The sequence below is a fragment of the Salmo salar genome, chromosome ssa10, assembly GCF_905237065.1.
Source record: "Salmo salar chromosome ssa10, Ssal_v3.1, whole genome shotgun sequence".
Lineage (NCBI taxonomy): Eukaryota > Metazoa > Chordata > Actinopteri > Salmoniformes > Salmonidae > Salmo > Salmo salar.
Window position 1 is genome coordinate 117,572,236 of NC_059451.1, and position 26,119 is coordinate 117,598,354.

A 26,119-nucleotide genomic window follows, 5' to 3' on the forward strand; every position below is an offset into this window, starting at 1 on the left:
ACTCACTGCATGTTGCATATTGAGATTGATTGATCAGATTGTGTGTGTGTGTGTGTGTGTGTGTGTGTGTGTGTGTGTGTGTGTGTGTGTGTGTGTTCACAGTGCTTATGGTGAGGATCATGGCGGCCCGTGATCAGGGCTCCCATGCTGAGGTGGAGGTCAAGGTAAAGAAGGTCCTGTACCACGGCAGCCAGGTGAACATCAAGAAAGGTCACATCACCCTCTACCCAGAATCCTGGACCACCCGAGGGTGCACCTGCCCCCTCCTTAACCCAGGTGAGCTCTTACGTTTTGGCCAGGGAACTGGACCTCGACTGCTTCTTGCCCCAATAGTTATTTTCTCTGACGTCTCTGGATGCATACCTGCCTTGTAGGTAGGTATGCAATCTCTGAACACCTTAAACAGATGGGTGACCCCATATATGCTTAAATAGGCCTCACACTAGACACTTGTACATTAGATACCTCACAGCAACCTCCATCTGTTTCACTATAGCATTCTATGATTTTTTAAAACAGTATGCCGATTTAAAACCTGGCTAAGACCCCTCTCTATCAGTGTCCATTAAAAGTTAATTGACTAAATATAAAATGGAATTGACCCTGCTCTCTCTATTCTACTCCCCCAGGATCAGAGTATCTGGTGGGGGGCCACGAGGACCGGCGGACGGGTCGTCTGCTGGTGAACACCAAGAGCCTGGTCAAACCCTGGAGGCCCAGCCTGGGACGCAAGCTCCTGCACCTCCTCAACAAACACTGTAGCTCCTCCTCCTCCTCTTCCTCTTCAAGGAAGACTGCAGCAGAGAGACTGCAGAATGCAAACGTCTTTAGTCTGCAGAAGAAAGACTAGAGCCATGGAACAAGATGAAGAGAGGGATGGAGAGAGGGGTGGAGAGTTAAAAGTTATCCATGTTTTGGTGGATTGCATGAGAAGGACGATGAGCCGAATATAAAGACGTGTGAGAGTGTATTTTTGGACGAATGTGGGCTGGACATGGGGATACAGCCACAGATCGGGCAATATGGGGAAAGCAGAACTCTTTTGCCATTCAGGGCCTCATTTGCCTGTTTCATCCAGAGACCCACGGAACACATTTCTGAAACGATGACCTCCACGGCAGGACGGATAGTGTTCTGTGCTGAATGGCACTGTGTGGCTCAGTTGGAAAGAGCATGGCTCTGGCAACACTGAGGTTGTGGGTTCAATTCCTGCAGGGATCCTAAACAAAAATGTATGCACTCACTGTATTGCAAGTCACTTTGGTTAAACGTGTGAGTCTGCTTAGTGGTATATATTGGATTATATAATATGATGACAGGCAGCTGCACAGAGACAGAGTACAGACTGTCATCTCCTTTTTTATAGGAAGAGGAAAATAAGTTTCCAAAGGGAAGACCAGATATCCTGAGTGAAGGTTTACTGTATGAGGAAGATTTATTGATTGATCTGACTTCTCATTCTGATCCTGAATGTTCCAGTCCCAAAGACATACTACTGGGCTGGTTTTTAAATCCACTTTAGATTTGTCTCAGACTATAGTTGAAACAAAGCCAAATATAGAACCAAAAGGATATTATTAATGAATGTTTTATCATACTGTCTATCAAATGACCGAGATCTTAATGTTCTATGATTAGCGTTCTGATCTAGCCAAGGTTTTATTTTGGAGTCCTGACGTTTGTATCCTCAGTTCCTGGAGTCATTGGCAGTAAACCTGCAAAAGCATCATCATTTTTATCTGTGTGTGTGTGTGTGTGTGTGTGTGTGTGTGTGTGTGTGTGTGTGTGTGTGTGTGTGTGTGTGTGTGTGTGTGTGTGTGTGTCCACAAACTTACTGTCCTTGGCTCGAAGGGACTGAGCAGGCCTTAACAGGTAGTTTCTCCTGGAACGGCAGAAGAGTAGAGAGAGAACAGAAAAGAGCATGTCTGTCTGGATCCCTCTGGGACTAAAGCACTGAAGACGCTCTCAGTTAGAATTTAACTGACTTCACGTATTCCCTCACTCTCAGTCTGATTTCAATGGCTCTTTGTCAGGTTAGTTATGTCAAAACATGTCACAATGAGGTCTACTTACTCACATGGTTTGGTGTCTTCACTTCTATTGCACTCAGGGATATAGTGGTAAAAAAAACTAAAATAGGTAGGTAAACTCTGAACACCTTATACAGATGGGTAAATACACCTCTATTTATTGGGTGTGAGTGTGATTTAATCACATGGTTCACTGCAGCACAAGGAATGAATCATGTGGCAAGGAGATGTCTCTGTACTCAGATTTAGAATGGTGAACTGAGTTTACTTTCATTTATTTAACTGGGCAAGTCAGTTAGGAACAAATTCTTATTTACAATGACAGCCTACCCCAGACAACACTGTGCCAATTGTGCACCACCCTATGGTACTGGATTTGAACCAGGGACTGTAGTGACACCTCTTGCACTGTGCTTTAGACCACTGCACCGCTCAGGAACATGACTTTATCCTTCACTGCAGCGCCGATTCCACTCTATATCAGGTTGTTGTTGTTAGGGAAGACAGAAAATAACCCCATGTGTGTTTCTCTCATTAGTAAACAAACCCAACATTCCATGAATCCCAAAATAAACATGAGCTACTTAGCTAAGAAAGGAAGGGATGAATTGACGTCACTGTGTCAGATCTGGAGAGGCTCAGTACATATTTGACCCAGACCTAGCTTGCTTCCCAAATGGAACCCTATTCCCTACATAGTGCACTACTTTTGACCAGAGCCCTATTCCCTACATAGTGCACTACTTTTGAACAGAGCCCTGGTTAAGAATAGGTCTGTGTTGCTGTCTCAAAGGCTGCGTTTACACAGGCAGACCAATTCTAATATTGTTTTTCAGATTTGATCTGATTAAGGTCAGCATATTGGGCTGCCTGTGTAAACACTGCCTAAGGAGTAGCTAGGTCAGTAGCTGCTGGCCTGGCTGAAGAGACATGATGCATTCCTGCACTGTGGCATCATCCGACTGCTTCGCCCTTTGTCCCAAAGACTTTATTAAAGGAATTTGCAAGTGGTGGATGGAGCAGAGGTATGAGATCATGAATGAAAAGGGACATGTAACATATTATCATAATCATATCAGCTGTATGTCCTACTTAGCTACATACTGTAAGTATTAGTTGTTATAAAAAAAAAATACATATTTTTTTATTTAACTAGGCAAGTCATTTAAGAACATATTCTTATTTTACAATGACAGCCTAGGAACAGTGGGTTAACTACCTTGTTCAGGGGCAGAACAACAGATTTTTACCTTGTCAGCTCAGGGATTCGAACCTTGCGGTTACTGGCCCAACGCTCTAATCACTAGGCTACCTGATTTGTTTACATCTTACATTTTCCTTAGATTTACATAAATGAGCTACAATTTGCATTTGATGGCAAATGCACAGATATCATGTGGAATCCATGAACTCCACCTTTTAAAGGGACGTCTGTCTGTCTATATGTGATACCTGACATGCATGTATGCATTACGGCTAATAAATAAGTCAATGGTTTATTGTTCTACATGTTGTAGGAATTCCTTTCTGACATGGTTCAGTACATCTTTGAAGCTCAATTTGAATGTGTATTCCTGTTAGTTGTTTTGCCACTGAAACCACTGGAGTACATACTTTATGAATGTAATAATATCGCCCTCCTTTGGTTAAAAGTGAGAATAGAACACTTCTACTCCGCAATTTGAATCGTTGGCTTTGGCATGATCACTTTACATTCAAACACGAATACAATAAACAAAAACAGGTTTAAGATGTGCAACAATTCAATTTATTAATTTTTTTAAAAATCACCTCAAAATAAATAGGGACAGAGAAACAAAATATAGAAATATAAATAATTTCATAGCATTATTATAGTCAAATCACAGGTTATTTTCAAGGCATTGAATATGCTTTGAATTATTAAATAATACATTGAGGTGTCCACCCAAAACATAGGGAGTCATTTTGCATATTTCATTTAATTCTAAATAAGCAATACAGGAATCAAGTAAGTATAATAAAGAAAATGACGATTATAGTTCTTGCTTTTTATATGCCCTTATTTATTGGCTTAATCCTTTGAAATAATACTTATATTAATACATATGTTAAGTAATAATTAACGGTCTCTTGCTAAAACACTTGAAGGTAGGTGCAGAAGGTAGGATTCAAGCAACTTAAAATTACATCACAATAATAACGTTGCATAAATGTTATCATCAGTCGAGGACATATTTCAGGGATCGTGTTCATTAGGCACCAAACTGAAAGAAAAATGCACGGAAACACAGAAGGACTACCTAGACTTGTCCAATAAGAAACGTTATTAAAGGGACATAAACGGAGTGGAATTTGCATGTGTTGAATAGAGCGGTGTTATGGCATCCAATGAACATGACCCTGATTTATCTTCTCTCATTCTTTCTCTTCCTGTTCTTCCTGGTTCGAGGCCAGCTGGCCCAGGGAAACGTACTCAGTAGTCATCACCCCTGCTCACCACTTCCTTACAGGTGGGCCTGAGAAGGATGGTGTGTTCGTATTGGGCAGTGTAGGAGCCCTTGGTGTCACAGAGCGGAGGGTACGGGTCTATGATGCCCAGATCACACAGGTTCTTCAGGGCCATCAGGTACTTGCTCTCTCCCTGCCGGTCCAACCAGCGGCGGCAGAACGCCAACGTCCCGAAGTTCTCATTGATCACATTGAGCAGATGCTTAGCTCTGGGGAGCCTGTGACAGCACAATGGGAGGAGGCGGGGACACAGAGGGGAGGAGGGGAGAGAGATAAGGATGGTGTTTGCAGTGCAGTAAGGATTATGAGAGCAGTGCAGTGGGATAATCCACAATGATCAACATTTCTGTAAATATGCCATATTTAGCCAGCTGGCTAATTTTTGTCTGTAGTTTATGGGTTCATTGTTTTATTAGTACAGTAGTATTCAGTTCAGGTTTATACTGTAAGAATCAGCACGTTGGAAGGGATTGGACTGAACAGGGTCATTCGCCCTCGATGGTGAACAGAATGACATCTACAGTATAGATTTCTACTTAGCATCGATGTTCAGTATCATCATTCAGCATTAAAATCAGGTGAGGCTCGCACTCAGTGAGCTCCGACCGAACTGAGCGACCGACCTTATTGGCACGTGTCCAACGTTGAAGTTTTTCATGTAATGCGAGCAGTCCATGTCACCGTGAACAGCTCCTCTCCCAGTGCTGCCAAACGTCTCGATTGCGTACACCTCACCTTCCTGTAGAGCAGAAGGGTAGAGGAGGACACCGAAAACTCAGCAGATCCTAGAAACAACTGATTGACCGTAATCCATCTGCAACTTACATAAGACCAAAGTCCTTGAAACTGAAAGCCTTTATTGGAAAGCCTTTAACTCACAGCACTTTTTATGTCATTGAAATCCTTCTGGTAACGAATGTAGATGTTTAGAGATTATATTTTTCCTTTTTACAAGAATCAACATCATAGATGAGCAATTGGTTTTCCAGAGGATTCAATAAATGCTGATGTCATTACAGTAACCCATCTCGTATAGTGTTCATTACAGTAACTCTCATCTCTTATCATGTTCATTACAGTAACTCTCATCTCTTATAGTGTTCATTACAGTAACTCTCATCTCTTATAGTGTTCATTACAGTAACTCTCATCTCTTATAGTGTTCATTACAGTAACTCATCTCTTATAGTGTTCATTACAGTAACTCTCATCTCTTATAGTGTTCATTACAGTAACTCTCATCTCTTATAGTGTTCATTACAGTAACTCTCATCTCTTATAGTGTTCATTACAGTAACTCTTTCATCTCTTATAGTGTTCATTACAGTAACTCTTTCATCTCTTATAGTGTTCATTACAGTAACTCATCTCTTATAGTGTTCATTACAGTAACTCTCATCTCTTATAGTGTTCATTACAGTAACTCTCATCTCTTATAGTGTTCATTACAGTAACTCTCATCTCTTATAGTGTTCATTACAGTAACTCTCATCTCTTATAGTGTTCATTACAGTAACTCTCATCTCTTATAGTGTTCATTACAGTAACTCTCATCTCTTATAGTGTTCATTACAGTAACTCTCATATCTTATAGTGTTCACTACAGTAACTCTCATCTCTTATAGTGTTCATTACAGTAACTCTCATCTCTTATAGTGTTCATTACAGTAACTCTCATCTCTTATAGTGTTCATTACAGTAACTCTCATCTCATATAGTGTTCATTACAGTAACTCTCATCTCTTATAGTGTTCATTACAGTAACTCTTTCATCTCTTATAGTGTTCATTACAGTAACTCATCTCTTATAGTGTTCATTACAGTAACTCCTTCATCTCTTAGAGTGTTCATTACAGTAACTCTCATCTCTTATAGTGTTCATTATAGTAACTCATCTCTTATAGTGTTCATTACAGTAACTCTCATCTCTTATAGTGTTCATTACAGTAACTCTTTCATCTCTTATAGTGTTCATTACAGTAACTCTCATCTCTTATAGTGTTCATTAAAGTAACTCTTTCATCTCTTATCGTGTTCATTACAGTAACTCTCATCTCTTATAGTGTTCATTACAGTAACTCATCTCTTATAGTGTTCATTACAGTAAATCAACTCGTATAGTGTTCATTACAGTAACTCATCTCTTATCGTGTTCATTACAGTAACTCTCATCTCTTATAGTGTTCATTACAGTAACTCTCATCTCTTATAGTGTTCATTACAGTAACGCTTTCATCTATTATAGTGTTCATTACAGTAACTTATCTCTTATAGTGTTCATTACAGTAACTCTCATCTCTTATAGTGTTCATTACAGTAACTCTCATCTCTTATCGTGTTCATTACAGTAACTCATCTCTTATAGTGTACATTACAGTAACTCATCTCTTATAGTGTCCATTATAGTAACTCTTTCATCTCTTATAGTGTTCATTACAGTAACTCTTTCATCTCTTATAGTGTTCATTACAGTAACTCATCTCGTATTGTGACCATTACAGTAACTCTTTCATCTCTTATAGTGTTCATTACAGTAACTCTTTCATCTCTTATAGTGTCCATTACAGTAACTCATCTCTTATAGTGTTCATTACAGTAACTCATCTCTTATAGTGTTCATTACAGTAACTCCTTCATCTCTTATAGTGTTCATTACAGTAACTCTCATCTCTTATAGTGTTCATTACAGTAACTCATCTCTTATAGTGTTCATTACAGTAACTCCTTCATCTCTTATAGTGTTCATTACAGTAACTCTCATCTCTTATAGTGTTCATTACAGTAACTCTCATCTCTTATAGTGTTCATTACAGTAACTCATCTCGTATAGTGTTCATTACAGTAACTCTCATCTCTTATAGTGTTCATTACAGTAACTCTCATCTCTTATAGTGTTCATTACAGTAACTCTCATCTCTTATAGTGTTCATTACAGTAACTCTCATATCTTATAGTGTTCACTACAGTAACTCTCATCTCTTATAGTGTTCATTACAGTAACTCTCATCTCTTATAGTGTTCATTACAGTAACTCTCATCTCTTATAGTGTTCATTACAGTAACTCATCTCTTATAGTGTTCATTACAGTAACTCTCATCTCTTATAGTGTTCATTACAGTAACTCATCTCTTATAGTGTTCATTACAGTAACTCTCATCTCTTATAGTGTTCATTACAGTAACGCTTTCATCTATTATAGTGTTCATTACAGTAACTTATCTCTTATAGTGTTCATTACAGTAACTCTCATCTCTTATCGTGTTCATTACAGTAACTCATCTCTTATAGTGTTCATTACAGTAACTCTTTCATCTCTTATAGTGTTCATTACAGTAACTCTCATCTCTTATAGTGTTCATTACAGTAAATCATCTCTTATTGTGTTCATTACAGTAACTCATCTCTTATTGTGTTCATTACAGTAACTCATCTCTTATCGTGTTCATTACAGTAACTCTCATCTCTTATAGTGTTCATTACAGTAACTCATCTCTTAGTGTTCATTACAGTAACTCTCATCTCTTATAGTGTTCATTACAGTAACTCTCATCTCTTATAGTGTTCATTACAGTAACTCATCTCTTAGTGTTCATTACAGTAACTAATCTCTTATAGTGTTCATTAGAGTAAATCAACTCGTATAGTGTTCATTACAGTAACTCATCTCTTATAGTGTTCATTACAGTAACTCATCTCGTATTTTGACAATTACAGTAACTCTCTCATCTCCTATAGTGTTTTTATAGTGTACCATTAAGCAATGGTAAGTCTGACCCGACCCACTGGTGTGGGGGTAAGTCTCAATGGAAAAGCACCATATCAGGTGGTGGTGATTCAAGGCCCTGTGGTATTAGCTGATAACACTGACACCCTTCCTCTCTGCTCAGATAATCACTCAGTGAGAGCAGCCTCGCAGCACGCCCTGCTGACACTCCACTCCAGTGAGAGCAGCCTCGCAGCACGCCCTGCTGACACTCCAGCAGAACAGAGAGCACTATGATCACACACACACATGCTGGCAAGCAAGCCTGCACACACAAAGACACACACACACACACACATATACAAAGAGGTTAATGGCCCTAACCCAACACCACTCACTCCAGCTAAATATAAAACCTTCTAACCTGGCACATCAGCAACTCCATCCATCCCTTCCTGGCTTAGCTGAAAACATCAGCAAAACGTACCACTCAGCAGCCCGCCAATTAAAATGTTCAATTCTGTCCAGATGGAGTTAAGCATTGCAGCTGTGTGCGTCAGGGTGGGTGGTTCATAAACTACGGACCTTTAGCCTGAAACCCAGCAACTGTTTGTGCTGTCTTACCAACTCATGTGGTCATTCTCACACCTTAGGAGTTGGCAAAACAGCACAGATAAATCTGGTACCAGGCTAATTGACCTCTGTGACTTCACCAATATGGTCCTTACCTGGGCAATATACTTAGATCCTCAGGTATCTAGGTATCTCTAAAGATATGTGTCAGGTATCTAGGCGATATCTCCTTTAGTGAGTTAACTGGTCATTAATTGACTTTGAGTGGTGAGAACTCAACGTGTTTACAGATGTAATTGCTACTTGATGCTTCCGGCTGGTAATGTGCTTATAAGTGTAATAATGTGATTTTAAAGGTTCAATAATGTGGTTAAAAGTGTAATTAAAGAACTGAAGGAGGTGACGGAGTGTGTGTGTGCGTGCGTGCGTGTGTGTGTGTGTGCGCGTGTGTATGTATATACGTGTGAGATGTTAATCTGAGCTGATCTCGACACCTTGTAACTCTATAGAGATGTTCTTGCTATTACACTTAACGCTTATGTTTATAGGCTACTCTGGGATTTTATTATTTGTATATATAATTTCACTTGAACAGAATGAACCTGCAAGAGAGGACATGTGTACCTTGAGTATATTGTTGCAGACATGATGGAAAAAAAGAAGAAAATAAGAAGTTTAACTACATTGTACTGAGGTAACATCTGAAAAGAAGCCACCAGACAGTACTCAGACAGTACTCAGTCCGTACCCAGTCCGTACTCAGACAGTACCCAGCCCGTACCCAGTCAGTCACCAGTCAGTACTCACCTCCATTCTGGTAGCTTCTCCTCCCTTCACGATGGGGACAGTCTTGCCTGCGTGTATCCTGTACTGGCCGATGGAGTGGCCATTGAGGTTCCTGATTGGCTTTACTACATAGGAAAAAACAAATATATAAATATATGAGTGAATTTTGGCCCATTCCTCCTGACAGAGCTGGTGTAACTGAGTCAGGTTTGTAGGCCTCCTTGCTCGCACACACTTTTTCAGTTCTGCCCACAAATTTTCTATAGGATTGACTTTGTTGTCCTTAAGCCATTTGCCACAACTTTAGAAGTATGCTTGGGGTCATTGTCCATTTGGAAGACCCATTTGCGACCAAGCTTTAACTTCCTGAGTGATGTCTTGAGATGTTGCTTCAATATATCAATATATTTGGCCAGCAGCATACCACCCACACTGCTAGCTTGCATCTGAAACTAAGCCAGCAGCATACCACCCACACTGCTAGCTTGCTTCTGAAACTAAGCAGGGTTGGTCCTGGTCAGTCCCTGGATGGGAGACCAGATGCTGCTGGAAGTGCTGTTGGAGGACCAGTAGGAGGCACTCTTTACTCTGGTCTAAAAAAAAATATCCCAATACCCCAGGGCAGTGACTGCCCTGTGTAGGGTGCTGTCTTTTGGATGGGATGTTAAACAGGTGTCCTGACTCTCTGAGGTCATTAAAGATCCCATGGCAATTACGTAAGAGTAGGGGTTTTAACCCCGGTGTGCTGACTAAATTCCCAATCTGGCCCTCAAACCATCACAGTCTCCTATTAATCCCCAGTTTACAATTGGCTCATTCATCCCCCTCCTCTCCCCTGTAACTATTCCCCATGTTGTTGCTGTAAATGAGAACATGTTCTCAGTCAACTTACCTGGTAAAACAACAGATAAATAAAAAATTAAAAAATATCCACATAATTTTCCCCCCTCATGATGCCATCTATTTTGTAAAGTGCACCAGTCCCTCCTGCAGCAAAGCACCCACACAACATGATGCTGCCACCCCCGTGCTTCACGGTTGGGATGGTGTTCTTCGGCTTGCAAGCCTCCCCTTTTAACTCCAAACATAACAATTGTCATTATGGCCAAACAGTTCTATTTTTCTTTCAGACCAGAGGAAATTTCTCCAAAAAGTACAATCTTTGTCCCCATGTGCAGTTGCAAACCGTGGTCTGGCTTTTGTATGGTGGTTTTGGAGCAGTGGCTTCTTCCTTGCTAAGCAGACTTTCAGGTTATGTCGATATAGGACTCGTTTTACTGTGGATACAGATACTTTGTACCTGTTTCCTCCAGCATCTTCACAAGGTCCTTTGCTGTTGTTCTGGGATTGATTTGCACTTTTCGCACCAAAGTACGTTCATCTCTAGGAGACAGAACGCATCTCCTTCCTGAGCGGTATGACGGCTACGTGGTCCCATGGTGTTTATACTTGTGTACTGTTGTTTGTACAGATGAACGAGGTACCTTCAGGCGTTTGGAAATTGCTCCCAAGGATGAACCAGACTTGTGGAGGTCTACAATTTTTTTTCTGAGGTCTTGGCTGATTTATTTTGATTTTCCCATGATGTCAAGCAAAGAGGCACTGAGTTTGAAGGTAGGCCTTGAAATACATCCACAGGTACACCTCCAATTGACTCAAATTATGTCAATTAGCCTATCAGAAGCCATGACATCATTTTCTGGAATTTTCAAAGCTGTTTAAAGCCACAGTCAACTTAGTGTATGTAAACTTCTGACCCACTGGAATTGTGATACAGTGAATTATAAGTGAAATAATCTGTCGGTAAACAATTGTTGGAAAAATTACTTGTGTCATGCACAAAGTAGATGTCCTAACCTACTTTCCAAAACTATAGTTTGTTTACAAGAAATTTGTGGAGTGGTTGAAAAACGAGTTTTAATGACTCCAACCTAAGTGTACGTAAACTTCCGACTTCAACTGTACATACACACACAGTAATATATCTATGTATATATAGTAATATCTATATCTATGTGTATATACAGTTGAAGTCGGAAGTTTACTTAGACTGCTCCAGATCCTTCAAGTTGGACGGGTTCCGCTGGTTTACAGCAATCTTTAAGTCATACCACAGATTCTCAATTGGATTGAGGTCTGGGCTATGACTAGGCCATTCCAAGACATTTAAATGTTTCCCCTCAAACCCCTCGAGTGTTGCTTTAGCAATATGCTTAGGGTCATTGTCCTACTGGAAGGTGAACCTCCGTCCCAGTCTTAAATCTCTGGAAGACTGAAACAGGTTTCCCTCAAGAATTTCCCTGTATTTAGCGCCATCCATCATTCCTTCAATTCTGACCAGTTTCCCAGTCCCTGCCGATGAAAAACATCTCGTGTGATGAGAGGTGTTGGGTTTGCGCCAGACATAGCGTTTTCCTTGATGGCCAAAAGCTCAATTTTAGTCTCATCTGACGAGTACTTTCTTCATAAATTTAGGGAGTCTCCCACATGCCTTTTGGCGACCACCAAACGTGCTTGCTTATTTTTTTCTTTAAGCAATGGCTTTTTTCTGTTCACTGTTCCGTAAAGCCCAGCTCTGTAGCGTGTACGGCTTAAAGTGGTCCTATGGACAGATACTCCAATCTCCTCTGTGGAGCTTTGCAGCTCCTTCAGGGTTATCTTTGGTCTCTTTTTTTGCCTCTGATTAATGCTCTCCTTACCTGGTCTGTGAGTTTTGGTGGGCAGCCCTCTCTTGGCAGATTTGATGTGGTGCCATATTCTTTAAATTTTTTGTATCTAATTATGTGACTTCTGAAGGTAATTGGTTGCACCAGATCTTATTTAGGGGCTTCATTGCAAAGGGGGTGAATACATATGCACCACTTTTCTTTTTTTTCTCTTTTTTTTTTACAACTTCTTTTTTTAATTTCACTTCACCAATTTGGAATATTTTCTGTATGTCCATTACATGAAATCCAAATAAACATCTATTTAAATTACAGGTTGTAATGCAACAAAATAGGAAAAACGCCAAGGGGGATGAATACTTTTGCAAGGCACTGTGTATATACATACAGTAATATATATATACATATATATTATACATACAGAGAGAGAGATAAAGAGAGAGAGACAGAGAGACAAAGAGAGAGAGACAGAGAGAGACAGAGAGAGACAGAGAGACAAAGAGAGAGAGACAGAGAGAGACAGAGAGAGAGAGAGACAGAGAGAGACAGAGAGAGACAGAGAGAGACAGAGAGACTGATACCTTGGTATGTTTTCCCATCTATCTCCACCTCATAAGACTCCATGACCTCCTGGATGGTTTCACCCACGTCACACAGACGCACATCTATCCCCGCACACTGGCACAGAAAACAGTTGACAGTTACACAAGCTCTCTCCACAGGGGTCACAAAATAGACAAGAGTTGACAGTTACACAAGCAAACATCAACCATCTCTGCAGAGCTCATTATCAGACGAGTGAGAGTTACATCACATATCCTCTTAGGATGTTAGCTAGCATCCAAAATATGGTCATTTAGCAGAAGCTTTTATCCAAAGCGGATTACAGAACTGTCAACATTAACAGATATATTCAGTATTATGTGGCCCATGCGGGAGTCGAACCCACAACCCTGATGTTGCGTGCACTGTAATAACAGCTAGCTAGAGTCGTCTCAGTGGTTGGCTGTTGATGTGACTTAATGCTGGCTCTATTTTTGTCTGACCCCACTACAGACGGTCTACTTTGGTCCGACCCCTCCACAGACTGTCTACTTTGGTCTGACCCCACTACAGACGGTCTACTTTGGTCTGACCCCACTTCAGACGGTCTACTTTGTTCTGACCCCACTTCAGACGGTCTACTTTGGTCTGACCCCACTACAGACGGTCTACTTTTGTCTGACCCCACTACAGACTGTCTACTTTGGTCTGACCCCACTACAGACTGTCTACTTTGGTCTGACCCCACTACAGACTGTCTACTTTGGTTTGACCCCACTACAGACTGTCTACTTTGGTCCGACCCCACTACAGACGGTCTACTTTGGTCTGACTCCACTACAGACGGTCTACTTTGGTCTGACCCCACTACAGACTGTCTACTTTGGTTTGACCCCACTACAGACGGTCTACTTTGGTTTGACCCCACTACAGACGGTCTACTTTGGTCTGACCCCACTACAGACTGTCTACTTTGGTTTGACCCCACTACAGACGGTCTACTTTGGTCTGACCCCACTACAGACGGTCTACTTTGGTCTGACCCCACTACAGACTGTCTACTTTGGTTTGACCCCACTACAGACTGTCTACTTTGGTCCGACCCCACTACAGACGGTCTACTTTGGTCTGACTCCACTACAGACGGTCTACTTTGGTCTGACCCCACTACAGACTGTCTACTTTGGTTTGACCCCACTACAGACGGTCTACTTTGGTTTGACCCCACTACAGACGGTCTACTTTGGTCTGACCCCACTACAGACTGTCTACTTTGGTTTGACCCCACTACAGACGGTCTACTTTGGTCTGACCCCACTACAGACGGTCTACTTTGGTTTGACCCCACTACAGACGGTCTACTTTGGTTTGAACCCACTACAGATGGTCCGGCAAGAACCAGGCAGATGAGTCCATATCCAGAGGTGTATTATCTCTCGGTCACCACCACACACACACACACACACACACACACACACACACACACACACACACACACACACACACACACACACACACACACACACACACACACATCATAAAAGTAACAAGCCAAACTTGCTTCTTCATCTGTCAACAACTATAACCACTCTAACCTGGAGTGGGAGGGGCCATAGTCAAAATGTCCATTTTAACCTGATGATTGGCTGAAAGGAAGGGTCTTTTTTTTACATGCTCTAGTCTAACCCACTGAACAGTCCAAAACTCTTGAACGTGCCGTCCTTGGCCAGCTCTCCTGCTATCTCTCTCAGAATGACCTTCTTGATCCTAATCAGTCAGGTTTCAAGACTGGTCATTCAACTGAGACTGCTTTTCTCTGTGTCACGGAGGCTCTCCGCACTGCTAAAGCTAACTCTCTCTCCTCTGCTCTCATCCTTCTAGACCTATCTGCTGCCTTTGATACTGTGAACCATCAGATCCTCCTCTCCACCCTCTCCGAGTTGGGCATCTCCGGCACGGCTCACTCTTGGATTGCGTCCTACCTGACAGGTCGCTCCTACCAGGTGGCGTGGCGAGGCGAGAATCCGTCTCCGCACCACATGCTCTCACCACTGGTGTCCCCCAGGGCTCAGTTCTAGGCCCTCTCCTATTTTCGCTATACACCAAGTCACTTGGCTCTGTCATATCCTCACATGGTCTCTCCTATCATTGCTACGCAGACGACACACAATTCATCTTCTCCTTTCCCCCTTCTGATAACCAGGTGGCGAATCGCATCTCTGCATGTCTGGCAGACATATCAGTGTGGATGACGGATCACCACCTCAAGCTGAACCTCAGCAAGACGGAGCTGCTCTTCCTCCCGGGGAAGGACTGCCCGTTCCATGATCTCGCCATCACGGTTGACAACTACATTGTGTCGTTCTCCGCTAACATCAAGGCGGTGACCCGATCCTGTAGGTTCATGCTCTACAACAGTCGCAGAGTACGACCCTGCCTCACACAGGAAGCGGCGCAGGTCCTAATCCAGGCACTTGTCATCTCCCGTCTGGATTATTGCAACTCGCTGTTGGCTGGGCTCCCTGCCTGTGCCATTAAACCCCTACAACTCATCCAGAACGCCGCAGCCCGTCTGGTGTTCAACCTTCCCAAGTTCTCTCACGTCACCCCTCTCCTCCACACACTCCACTGGCTTCCAGTTCAAGCTCGCATCTGCTACAAGACCATGGTGCTTGCCTACGGAGCTGTGAGGGGAACGGCACCTCCTTACCTTCAGGCTCTGATCAGTCCCTACACCCAAAGAAGGGCAGTGCGTTCATCCACCTCTGGCCTGCTCGTCTCCCTACCTCTGAGGAAGCACAGTTCCCGCTCAGCCCAGTCAAAACTGTTCGCTGCTCTGGCACCCCAATGGTAGAACAAGCTCCCTCACGACGCCAGGACAGCGGAGTCAATCACCACCTTCCGGAGACACCTGAAACCCCACCTCTTTAAGGAATACCTGGGATAGGATAAAGTAATCCTTCTAACCCCCCCCCCACCCAAAAAGATATAGATGCACTATTGTAAAGTGGTTGTTCCACTGGATATCATAAGGTGAATGCACCAATTTGTAAGTCGCTCTGGATAAGAGCGTCTGCTAAATGACGTAAATGTAAATGTAACCAAAGTCATAGTGCATGGATGGATAAATGGGTTGTTTTACCCTGATGCCTGTGTTGGTAGCATCTCTCACAGCCTCCAGTAATCTGTCGTACTTTGGGTTGAAGGTCACGGTAAAGGCACAGTCAATGATTCGACCTGAAACACAGACAACATGAATATCAGCCAAGTGCAACGACATGACGTAAAGTTTGATCTCACCTTCCTGTTTCAGGTGGTATTTACAAAAGTATGGGTAAGAAGTGTGATTACAATGTATCAGATCATTACAGCTCCATTTTAATATGTAAGATCTAAATAGAGTCCACGAGATGAAGGAAGACTTTAAAATAGGGATCCTTGTAGAACTACACTACTGCAGGGTTTTGTCCTAGTTCAGCAGTTAAACACCTGATTCAGCTCATCAAGGGGTTGAAGGTCAGTTGATTAGTTGAGTCAGGTGTAATAGCATTAAAATGCTGGATCAAAAACCTTCAGTATTGCGGATTGACTATTACTGCTGTAAAATGCAAGCGCCACCAGATACAGACATTAGGCCGGGTAACTGTAAAGCACTTTGTGACAACCCTGCTGATGTGAAAAAAAAGCCTTTCTAAATATATTTGATTGATTGACAGAACTCAGTGCCAGTGTTGACCATTGATGTGCCTGCCAGTCTATTTATATAAATACATGTGATTTGATTGATTGATTGATTGAAGTTACACAAAACTACAGACTGAACTGAAACTCAGTGTGCTCACTGACCGTTGATGTGCGTGCCGAAGTCTATCTTGCAGACGTCGTTGTACTGCAGGACTGTGGGGTCACCAGCATTAGGGGTGTAGTGGGCAGCAACATGGTTGATAGAGCAGCCAGTGGGGAATGCCAGGCCAGCCTTCAGACCATTCTCTTTGATCAGCCTCCTACTGCAGTCCTCCAGTCGCTCACTGACATACAGGGACAGGGACAGTCAGGTACAGACAGGGACAGGGACAGACCAGGCAGACAGGGACAGGGACAGACAGGGACAGACAGGGACAGGGACAGACAGGGACAGACAGGGACAGGGACAGTCAGGTACAGACAGGGACAGACCAGGCAGACAGGGACAGACAGGGACAGACAGGGACAGACAGGGACAGGGACAGTCAGGTACAGACAGGGACAGACAGGGAGCGACCAGGCAGACAGGGACAGGGACAGGGACAGACAGGGAGGGACAGACAGGATCAGACAGGGACAGACAGGGACCGACCGGGGACAGACAGGGAGGGACAGGGTCAGACAGGGACAGACAGGGACAGACCAGGCAGACAGGGACAGACAGGGACATACAGGGAGAGACAAGGCAGACAAGGACAGGGACAGACAAGGACAGACGGAGAGAGACCAGTGAGACAGGGACAGACAGAGACAGACAGGAACAGGGACAGACAGGGACAGACCAGGCAGACAGGGACAGGAACAGACAGGGACAGAACAGACAGACAGGGACAGACAGGGAGAGACCATACAGGTCAGGGACAGGGACAGACAGGGACAGACCATACAGGTCAGGGACAGGGACAGACAGGGACAGACCAGACAGAGACAGGAACAGACAGGGAGAGACCAGACAGAGACAGGGACAGACAGGGACAGACCAGACAGACAGGGACAGACAGGGACAGACCAGACAGGTCAGGGACAGGGACAGACAGGGAGAGACCAGACAGAGACAGGAACAGACAGGGACAGACCAGACAGAGACAGGGACAGACAGGGACAGACCAGACAGAGACAGGAACAGACAGGGACAGACCAGACAGAGACAGTAACAGACAGGGAGAGACCAGACAGAGACAGGGACAGACAGGGACAGACCAGACAGAGACAGGGACAGACAGGGACAGACCAGACAGAGACAGGAACAGACAGGGACAGACCAGACAGAGACAGGGACAGACAGGGACAGACCAGACAGAGACAGGAACAGACAGGGACAGACCAGACAGAGACAGGAACAGACAGGGAGAGACCAGACAGAGACAGTAACAGACAGGGACAGACCAGACAGAGACAGGGACAGACAGGGACAGACCAGAGAGAGACAGGGACAGACAGGGACAGACCAGACAGAGACAGGAACAGACAGGGACAGACCAGACAGAGACAGGAACAGACAGGGAGAGACCAGACAGAGACAGGGACAGACAGGGACAGACCAGACAGAGACAGGGACAGGGGACGGGGTAATACAGCTTAGCCATTACTGTAGGTTTAAGTGGATACAGGCTCAATCAGGGGTGTCTTATCAACCTCCTAGTGCAATCCTCTAGTCGCTCTCTAACAGACAGGGACCACAGATGACAAGGACAGGTGTCAGCAACACAGGTTAACCATGTAGGTCAATGCAGACTCACTCCATGATTCTCACTCCATGATTCTCAACACAGGTTAACCATGTAGGTCAATGCAGACTCACTCCATGATTCTCACTCCATGATTCTCAACACATGTTAACCATGTAGGTCAATGCAGACTCACTCCATGATTCTCACTCCATGATTCTCAACACAGGTTAACCATGTAGGTCAATGCAGACTCACTCCATGATTCTCAACACAGGTTAACCATGTAGGTCAATGCAGACTCACTCCATGATTCTCACTCCATGATTCTCAACACAGGTTAACCATGTAGGTCAATGCAGACTCACTCCATGATTCTCACTCCATGATTCTCAACACAGGTTAACCATGTAGGTCAATGCAGACTCACTCCATGATTCTCACTCCATGATTCTCAACACAGGTTAACCATGTAGGTCAATGCAGACTCACTCCATGATTCTCACTCCATGATTCTCAACACATGTTAACCATGTAGGTCAATGCAGACTCACTCCATGATTCTCACTCCATGATTCTCAACACAGGTTAACCATGTAGGTCAATGCAGACTCACTCCATGATTCTCAACACAGGTTAACCATGTAGGTCAATGCAGACTCACTCCATGATTCTCACTCCATGATTCTCAACACAGGTTAACCATGTAGGTCAATGCAGACTCACTCCATGATTCTCACTCCATGATTCTCAACACAGGTTAACCATGTAGGTCAATGCAGACTCACTCCATGATTCTCAACACAGGTTAACCATGTAGGTCAATGCAGACTCACTCCATGATTCTCACTCGATGATTCTCAACACAGGTTAACCATGTAGGTCAATGCAGACTCACTCCATGATTCTCCATGCCGCTACTGAGGAAGGTAGAGCACCAGCTCATTAGTGAACCACCTGATTCAGCCAATGAAGGAGTAGGTCGGTTGATGAACCGAATCAGGTGTTTTACTGCTGAGCTGGAACAAAAACCTGCAATACTGCTACTCTACAAGAGCAGAATTGAGTATCGCTCAAATTACTCAATAACATCAATACACTATTTTGACTAAAGTGAACATCAACGCAGGTCATTAGAGTACTGTCAGGCCAGTTCGTACCAAAGGCCTGTCTGATACAGTAAACCAAATGACCCTCACCAGATGTCGATCATGGTCATCCCAGGTTTGATCCAGGTGTTGATGTGGTTTCGAACCTGTCTATGGGCCTCGGCAGCCTGACGGAAGTCACTCCACATCTCCTCGTTGGCCTTGTCAAGGACCCTCTTCTCCTCGTGGGTGGTCCGCCACGCTGCACTGCGCCTGGGACACACACATATACACACACGCACACGCACAGACATATGCACACGCACACACGCGTGCACACACACACACGCACATGCAGGCATGTACATACAAATAGGCACGCACACAAACACACACAGGCATGTACATACAAATAGGCACGCACACAAACACACACAGGCAAGCAAGCATGCACACACACACACACACACACACCCACAGACAGCACATTCTTTATCTTCTAATGGGATTGTGATGTCAAACAACACCTTCAGGAAAGGATGCAGCAAACACTGCAGTTTATAATGCAGGTATAGATTAACATAGTGTGTGTGTGTGTGTGTGTGTGTGTGTGTGTGTGTGTGTGTGTGTGTGTGTGTGTGTGTGTGTGTGTGTGTGTGTGTGTGTGTGTGTGTGTGTGTGTGTGTGTGTGTGTGCGTGTGTGTGCATGTGTGCGTGTGTGTATGTGTATGTGTGTGTATATGTGTGTATATGTGTGTATATGTTTATGTTTGTGCATGTGTGTGTATGTGTGCGTGTGTGTGTGTATGTGTGTGTATGTGTGCGTGTCTCTTATTGTAAATCTTTTAATTTAACCTTGATTTAACCTGGTTTCATTGCGATTAAATCTCTTTGGCAAGAGAGACCTGGTATTGTGAACAAGAAAGAGCCTTGTTGTGAATAACATTTTATAGTGTTATCTTGGGTGACTGAGGCACATCCAATATTTGCATTATGTTTTAGAGTATGAAGTATGATGGACTGTAAACCACAGTGACCTCGATAAGATCTATGGCCACCACACTGCATTAGATCTATGGCCACCACACTGCATTAGATCTATGGCCACCACACTGCATTAGATCTATGGCCACCACACTGCATTAGATCTATAGACACCACACTACATTAGACCTATGGCCACCACACTGCATTAGATCTATGGCCACCACACTGCATTAGATCTATGGCCACCACACTGCATTAGATCTATAGACACCACACTGCATTAGATCTATGGCCACCACACTGCATTAGATCTATAGACACCACACTGCATTAGATCTATGGCCACCACACTGCATTAGATCTATGGCCACCACACTGCATTAGATCTATGGCCACCACACTGCATTAGATCTATGGCCACCACACTGCATTAGATCTATGGACACCACACTGCATTAGATCTATGGCCACCACACTGCATTAGATCTATGGCCACCACACTGCATTAGATCTATGGCCACCACACTGCATTAGATCTATGGCCACCACACTGCATTAGATCTATAGACACCACACTGCATTAGATCTATGGCCACCACACTGCATTAGATCTATGGACACCACACTGCATTAGATCTATGGCCACCACACTGCATTAGATCTATGGACACCACACTACATACGATCTATGGCCACCAACCTACATAAGATATATGGACACCACATTACAGAATATATATGGCCACCAACCTACATAAGATCTATGGCCACCACACTACATAAGATCTATGGCCACCACACCAGATAAGATCTATGACCACCACACTACATAAGATATATGGCCATCACACGGCCATAGATCTATGGCCACACACCACACTGCATAAAATGTATGGCCATCACATAGGATCTATGGCCACCACACTGTACAGGATCTATGGCCACCACACTACATAAGATCTATGTCCACCACACTACATAAGATCTATGGCCATGAACCACATGGCCACCATCTATGGCCACCACACTACATAAGATCTATGGCCACACTACATATGATCTATGGCCACCACAATACATAAGATCTATGGCCCCCACACTACATAAGATCTATGTCCACCACACTACATAAGATCTATGGCGCCCACACTACATAAGATCTATGGCCACCACACTACATAAGATCTATATCCATCACACTGCATAAGATCTATGGCCATCACACTACATAAGATCTATATCCATCACACTACATAAGATCTGTGGCAACAACACTACATAAGATCTATGGCAACAACACTACATAAGATCTATGGCCATCACACTACATAAGATCTATGGCCACCACACTACATACAATCTATGGTCACCACACTACATAAGATCTATGGCCACCACACTACATAAGATCTATGGCCACCACACTACATAAGCTATATGGCCACCACACTACATAAGATCTATGGCCACCACACTACATAAGATCTATGGCCACCACACTACATAAGATCTATGGCCACCACACTACATAAGATCTATGGTGCCCACGCTACATAAGATCTATTGCCATCACACTACATAAGATCTATGGTGCCCATTTTACATAAGATCTATGGCCATCACACTACATAAGATCTATGGTGCCCACACTACACAAGATCTATGGCCATGACACTACATAAGATCTATTGCCATCACACTACATAAGATCTATGGTGCCCACACTACATAAGATCTATGGCCATCACACTACATAAGATCTATGGCCATGACACTACATAAGATCTATTGCCATCACACAACATAAGATCTATGGTGCCCACACTACATAAGATCTATGGCCATCACACTACATAAGATCTATGGTTCCCACACTACATAAGATCTATGGCCATCACACTACATAAGATCTATGGCCACCACACTACATAAGATCTATGGCCATCACACTACATAAGATCTATGGTTCCCACACTACATAAGATCTATGGCCACCACACTACATAAGATCTATGGCCATCACACTACATAAGATCTATGGCCATCACACTACATAAGATATATGGCCACCACACTACATAAGATATATGGCCACCACACTACATAAGATCTATGGCCACCACACTACATAAGATCTATGGCCACCACACTACATAAGATCTATGGCCACCACACTACATAAGATCTATGGCCACCACACTACATAAGATCTATGGCCACCACACTACATAAGATCTATGGCCACCACACTACATAAGATCTATGGCCACCACACTACATAAGATATATGGCCACCACACTACATAAGATCTATGGCCACCACACTACATAAGATCTATGGCCACCACACTACATAAGATCTATGGCCACCACACTACATAAGATCTATGGCCACCACACTACATAAGATATATGACCATCACACTACATAAGATCTATGGCCATCACACTACATAAGATCTATTGCCATCACACTACATACGGCCAATGGACTTGGTAGAGGTGACATACCCGTCTTTAGATGGAGGATATTCACATTCCTCTCCCTTTGGGAAGACAGCACTGGGATACAGCTCACAAATAGGGACAGTGGGAGGGTCAGTCTGGCCCTTCACTGTTCCCCAGATAGAGAGAGGGAGATGGAGGGAGGGAGAGAGAGGGGAGGATGAGAAGAGAGGAGAACAAGGGGAAGAAGGCCAAGAGGGGTAAGATAGAGAGAGGGAGGGAAAGAGACGGGAGGATGAGAAGAGAGGAGAACAAGGGGAAGAGGGCCAAGAGGGGTAAGATAGAGAGAGGGAGGGAGAGGAAGATGAGAAGAGAGGAGGACAAGGGGAAGAGGGCCAAGAGGGGTAAGATAGAGAGAGGGAGGGAGAGGAAGATGAGAAGAGAGGAGGACAAGGGGAAGAGGGCCAAGAGGGGTCAGATAGAGAGAGGGAGGGAGAGGAGGATGAGAAGAGAGAGGAAGAGAGAGGTTAGCATCTGCAGATGTGCAACACAATGTTGCTATTAGCAACACATGGTACAGGGTGTATGGCAATATAGGCTTAGACAACTGCTACAGCTGTATAACACCATGTATATAACTATCCCTAACCCTAATATTTAACACGGGTCTAAATACTTACGTAAATGTGATATTTCAGTTTTATATTTTGAATACATTTGCTAAATTTTCTAAAACCCTGTTTTTGCTTTGTCACTATGGGGTATTGTGTGCAGATTGATGAGGGGGGAAAATCAATTTAATCCATTTCAGAATAAGGCTGAAACGTAACAAAATGTGGAAAAAGTTCACAGGTCTGAATACTTTCCGAATGCCCTCTTATCACTAATAGAGGTGCAGTAAAAGTCTAGCTGGGGAAACCTCTTCTCAAGCAAAAGAACTCATCAAGTCGAGACATATACACATGGTTTTCATCTGTAAAAACCATTGAAGGTTCTGAAGCGGTAACAAAAGGAAGTCAAACCATGCAGAGGGAGAAACCATGCCAAGTACGACAACGACAACAAACTCACCTGCCTTCTTCTTCTTCTTCTTCTTCTTCTTCTTCCCTGCTGAGTTTTCAGCCTCTTCTCCATCTGTCGAAAACATACATTTTTGGATTCTCTTAACCGAACGTGACATAACGTGTTCAGTCACAATTCACGTACGCTTGTAGTTAACTGTTCACACTTCAGAAGTTACTGTAATGGGCAGCAGCAGACACCAACTCACGTCACAGGTCAAATGATACGTTTGTTTTGGTTTATTAAGGGCCAAATCGAGACTTCAAGACCCATACGAGAACGATAAGGATGATAAAGTGAAAGAGGACCTGAGAAGTGGTTCAGTCAGTCACGTTGGCCACTGCAATGCTAGCAGGTGATGTAGCTAGTTGGTGAACGCACCACACTAAATGACACCAAACTCATGTCGCAGGTCACATGTTGAGTTTGAGTATGAGAAGGACAATGGTGAATGATGATGATGATGATGATGATGAAGACATAGACTCATACCCTCCTCTCCATCATCCTCCTTATCTATGTCCTCGGGCAGGGCTTGCTGCTCCAACTGTTTCTCCACATCACCAACACCTCCTCCCGTATATCCATCCCCCTCAGACTCATTTGTCCCTGCTGCAAAGTCATACACGCACACACACACACACACACACACACACACACACACACACACACACACACACACACACACACACACACACACACGTGCAACACACACACACACGTGCAACACACACACACACACACACACACACACACACACACACGCATGCAACACACACACACACACACGCATGCAACACACACACACACACACACACGCATGCAACACACACACATACACAAACGCACGTGTGTGCACAAACACACACACACACACACACACACACACACACACACACACACACACTTAAAGTGAGTAAATTGATACATTTTGAGAAAGTGCATCTACTGTGAACAGAACTTGGCAGGAGCAATGCATAATTTGTATCTATACCTGGAATCAATATCCCAAGGGCATATGTAGGTACCCTGCAGCATTATGCCATGCAATCTATAGCCCTTCAGAAACAGGACTATATAGATACATAGTTTACACACACCAGAAAATATTATCAAGCCCACATGTGTTTTTACAAGATAAGGTATAGCCTATGCTTGTCACATAGTTTTGTCAGCAATTAATTTAGTGCTAAAGCATGCTTTTTTTTTCTCCCTAGTGGAGCTCTTTTAACATGCAAGAAGACAAGTGCTGAAAAGTCTTGGAATATGACTGTCATCTTATTTCTGCTACATTCTTCAATTTTCGAATTTGACAGCATTCCATTAAACCAATAGAAGAAGCGATTTCAAGCCTCGAGAGAGGCATTGTCCCGTTTCCAGATGTGCATCTCCCCATTAGCCCTCATAACGGCACCGGTACCCGTTCACTTCCAGGTGCGGGACAGCCGTGACAGCTGCGGCAGAACATTAGCACTTTCTGACAGGTAGTAAAGTCCCATGCTACTCATTTTTACGCTGTGGCACAACAGGGGACCCCTCAATAATGCGCTATGTCCTAAACGAGAATTTATCCTCACTATCATGCATTCTTTCTTACCTGGGACAGCGGTCTTATTCTTCTTCTTTTTTCTTCTCTTTTTCTTCCCTGTTTCCGAGGGCTCCGCGTCCTCTTTCGCTTCGTTTTCGTCTGCGTCCCCATTGAGAACTTCGGGCGCCTCAGGTTCAGGCTGCACTATCTCGAGCTCCGCCATCATCGGCGTTCGGAATGAAGTGCCGCATAAACTGCTGGGAGCCTCCAGTGGCCACGTTCTGAAACTGCTCGAGGCAGAGGAAGCTGAGCCAATAATGAGCTATTAGGCACTTTTGCGCAGCTGCTTGACCTCAATAGAGAAAACTATGCCCGTCCTATCTTCATTTCTCAAGTGACAAGATAGGAGTGTAGTGCTTAAACTCTGGAGAGTATAGACTACTAACTTTTATTGAGGCTGTTTGTCTTCCATCATAATATTTCAAGGTTACAGTAGGAGAGGAAACATTAGGTATAATCTAAGTCAAATAGATAATCACGTTGCCATTTACAAATCGACACAGTGACACTAGTTGCTCAATATAATATAATTAGACATGTATAAACAATAAGAAAAGCAGCCATTTAAAAGGCGACATAAAATATAAATCATGAGTCAATAGCCTGGCATGGGGACACTACTGATCTCCTCACCAGTGGTGGTTCTACACCATTTCAACTGGGGAGGCCAAGCTGGGGCCAGTTGTACTGTTAGAGGGGCCAGTTACATTACACGTTATTGTTGTCATATCGTTTTCTTCACTGCA

At 43.6% G+C, this 26,119-nt stretch overlaps 2 protein-coding genes across 3 annotated transcripts in view; one reads left to right on the top strand and one right to left on the bottom strand.

The window, feature by feature from the left end:
• Positions 1–3,527, top strand: part of LOC106561694 (netrin-4) — a 50,432-nt gene extending 46,905 nt beyond the window's left edge. Inside the window, exons 10-11 of the mRNA XM_045688490.1 lie at positions 103–276; positions 630–3,527. Coding sequence (XP_045544446.1) covers positions 103–276; positions 630–850 — 395 coding nt within the window. The 3' untranslated portion in view covers positions 851–3,527. The remainder of the gene's footprint in view (positions 1–102; positions 277–629) is intronic.
• A 248-nt stretch (positions 3,528–3,775) lies between these two features.
• On the bottom strand, positions 3,776–25,619 carry LOC106561684 (methionine aminopeptidase 2). Of its 2 annotated transcripts, XM_014125867.2 has the most exons (11): positions 25,383–25,619; positions 24,278–24,397; positions 23,795–23,857; positions 22,790–22,892; positions 19,403–19,564; positions 16,639–16,820; positions 15,935–16,029; positions 12,831–12,927; positions 9,605–9,708; positions 5,144–5,259; positions 3,776–4,738 (listed from the first exon to the last, which is right to left on the bottom strand). In XM_014125867.2, the coding sequence occupies exons 1-11, from the start codon at positions 25,537–25,539 to the stop codon at positions 4,486–4,488; spliced, it is 1,452 nt and encodes a 483-aa protein (XP_013981342.1). In that variant the 5' UTR covers positions 25,540–25,619; the 3' UTR covers positions 3,776–4,485. The 2 variants fall into 2 exon arrangements, with proteins under 2 accessions (XP_013981342.1, XP_013981343.1); XM_014125868.2 differs by lacking the exon at positions 19,403–19,564 and having other exon boundaries at positions 25,383–25,616.
• Positions 25,620–26,119: the final 500 nt, after the last annotated feature.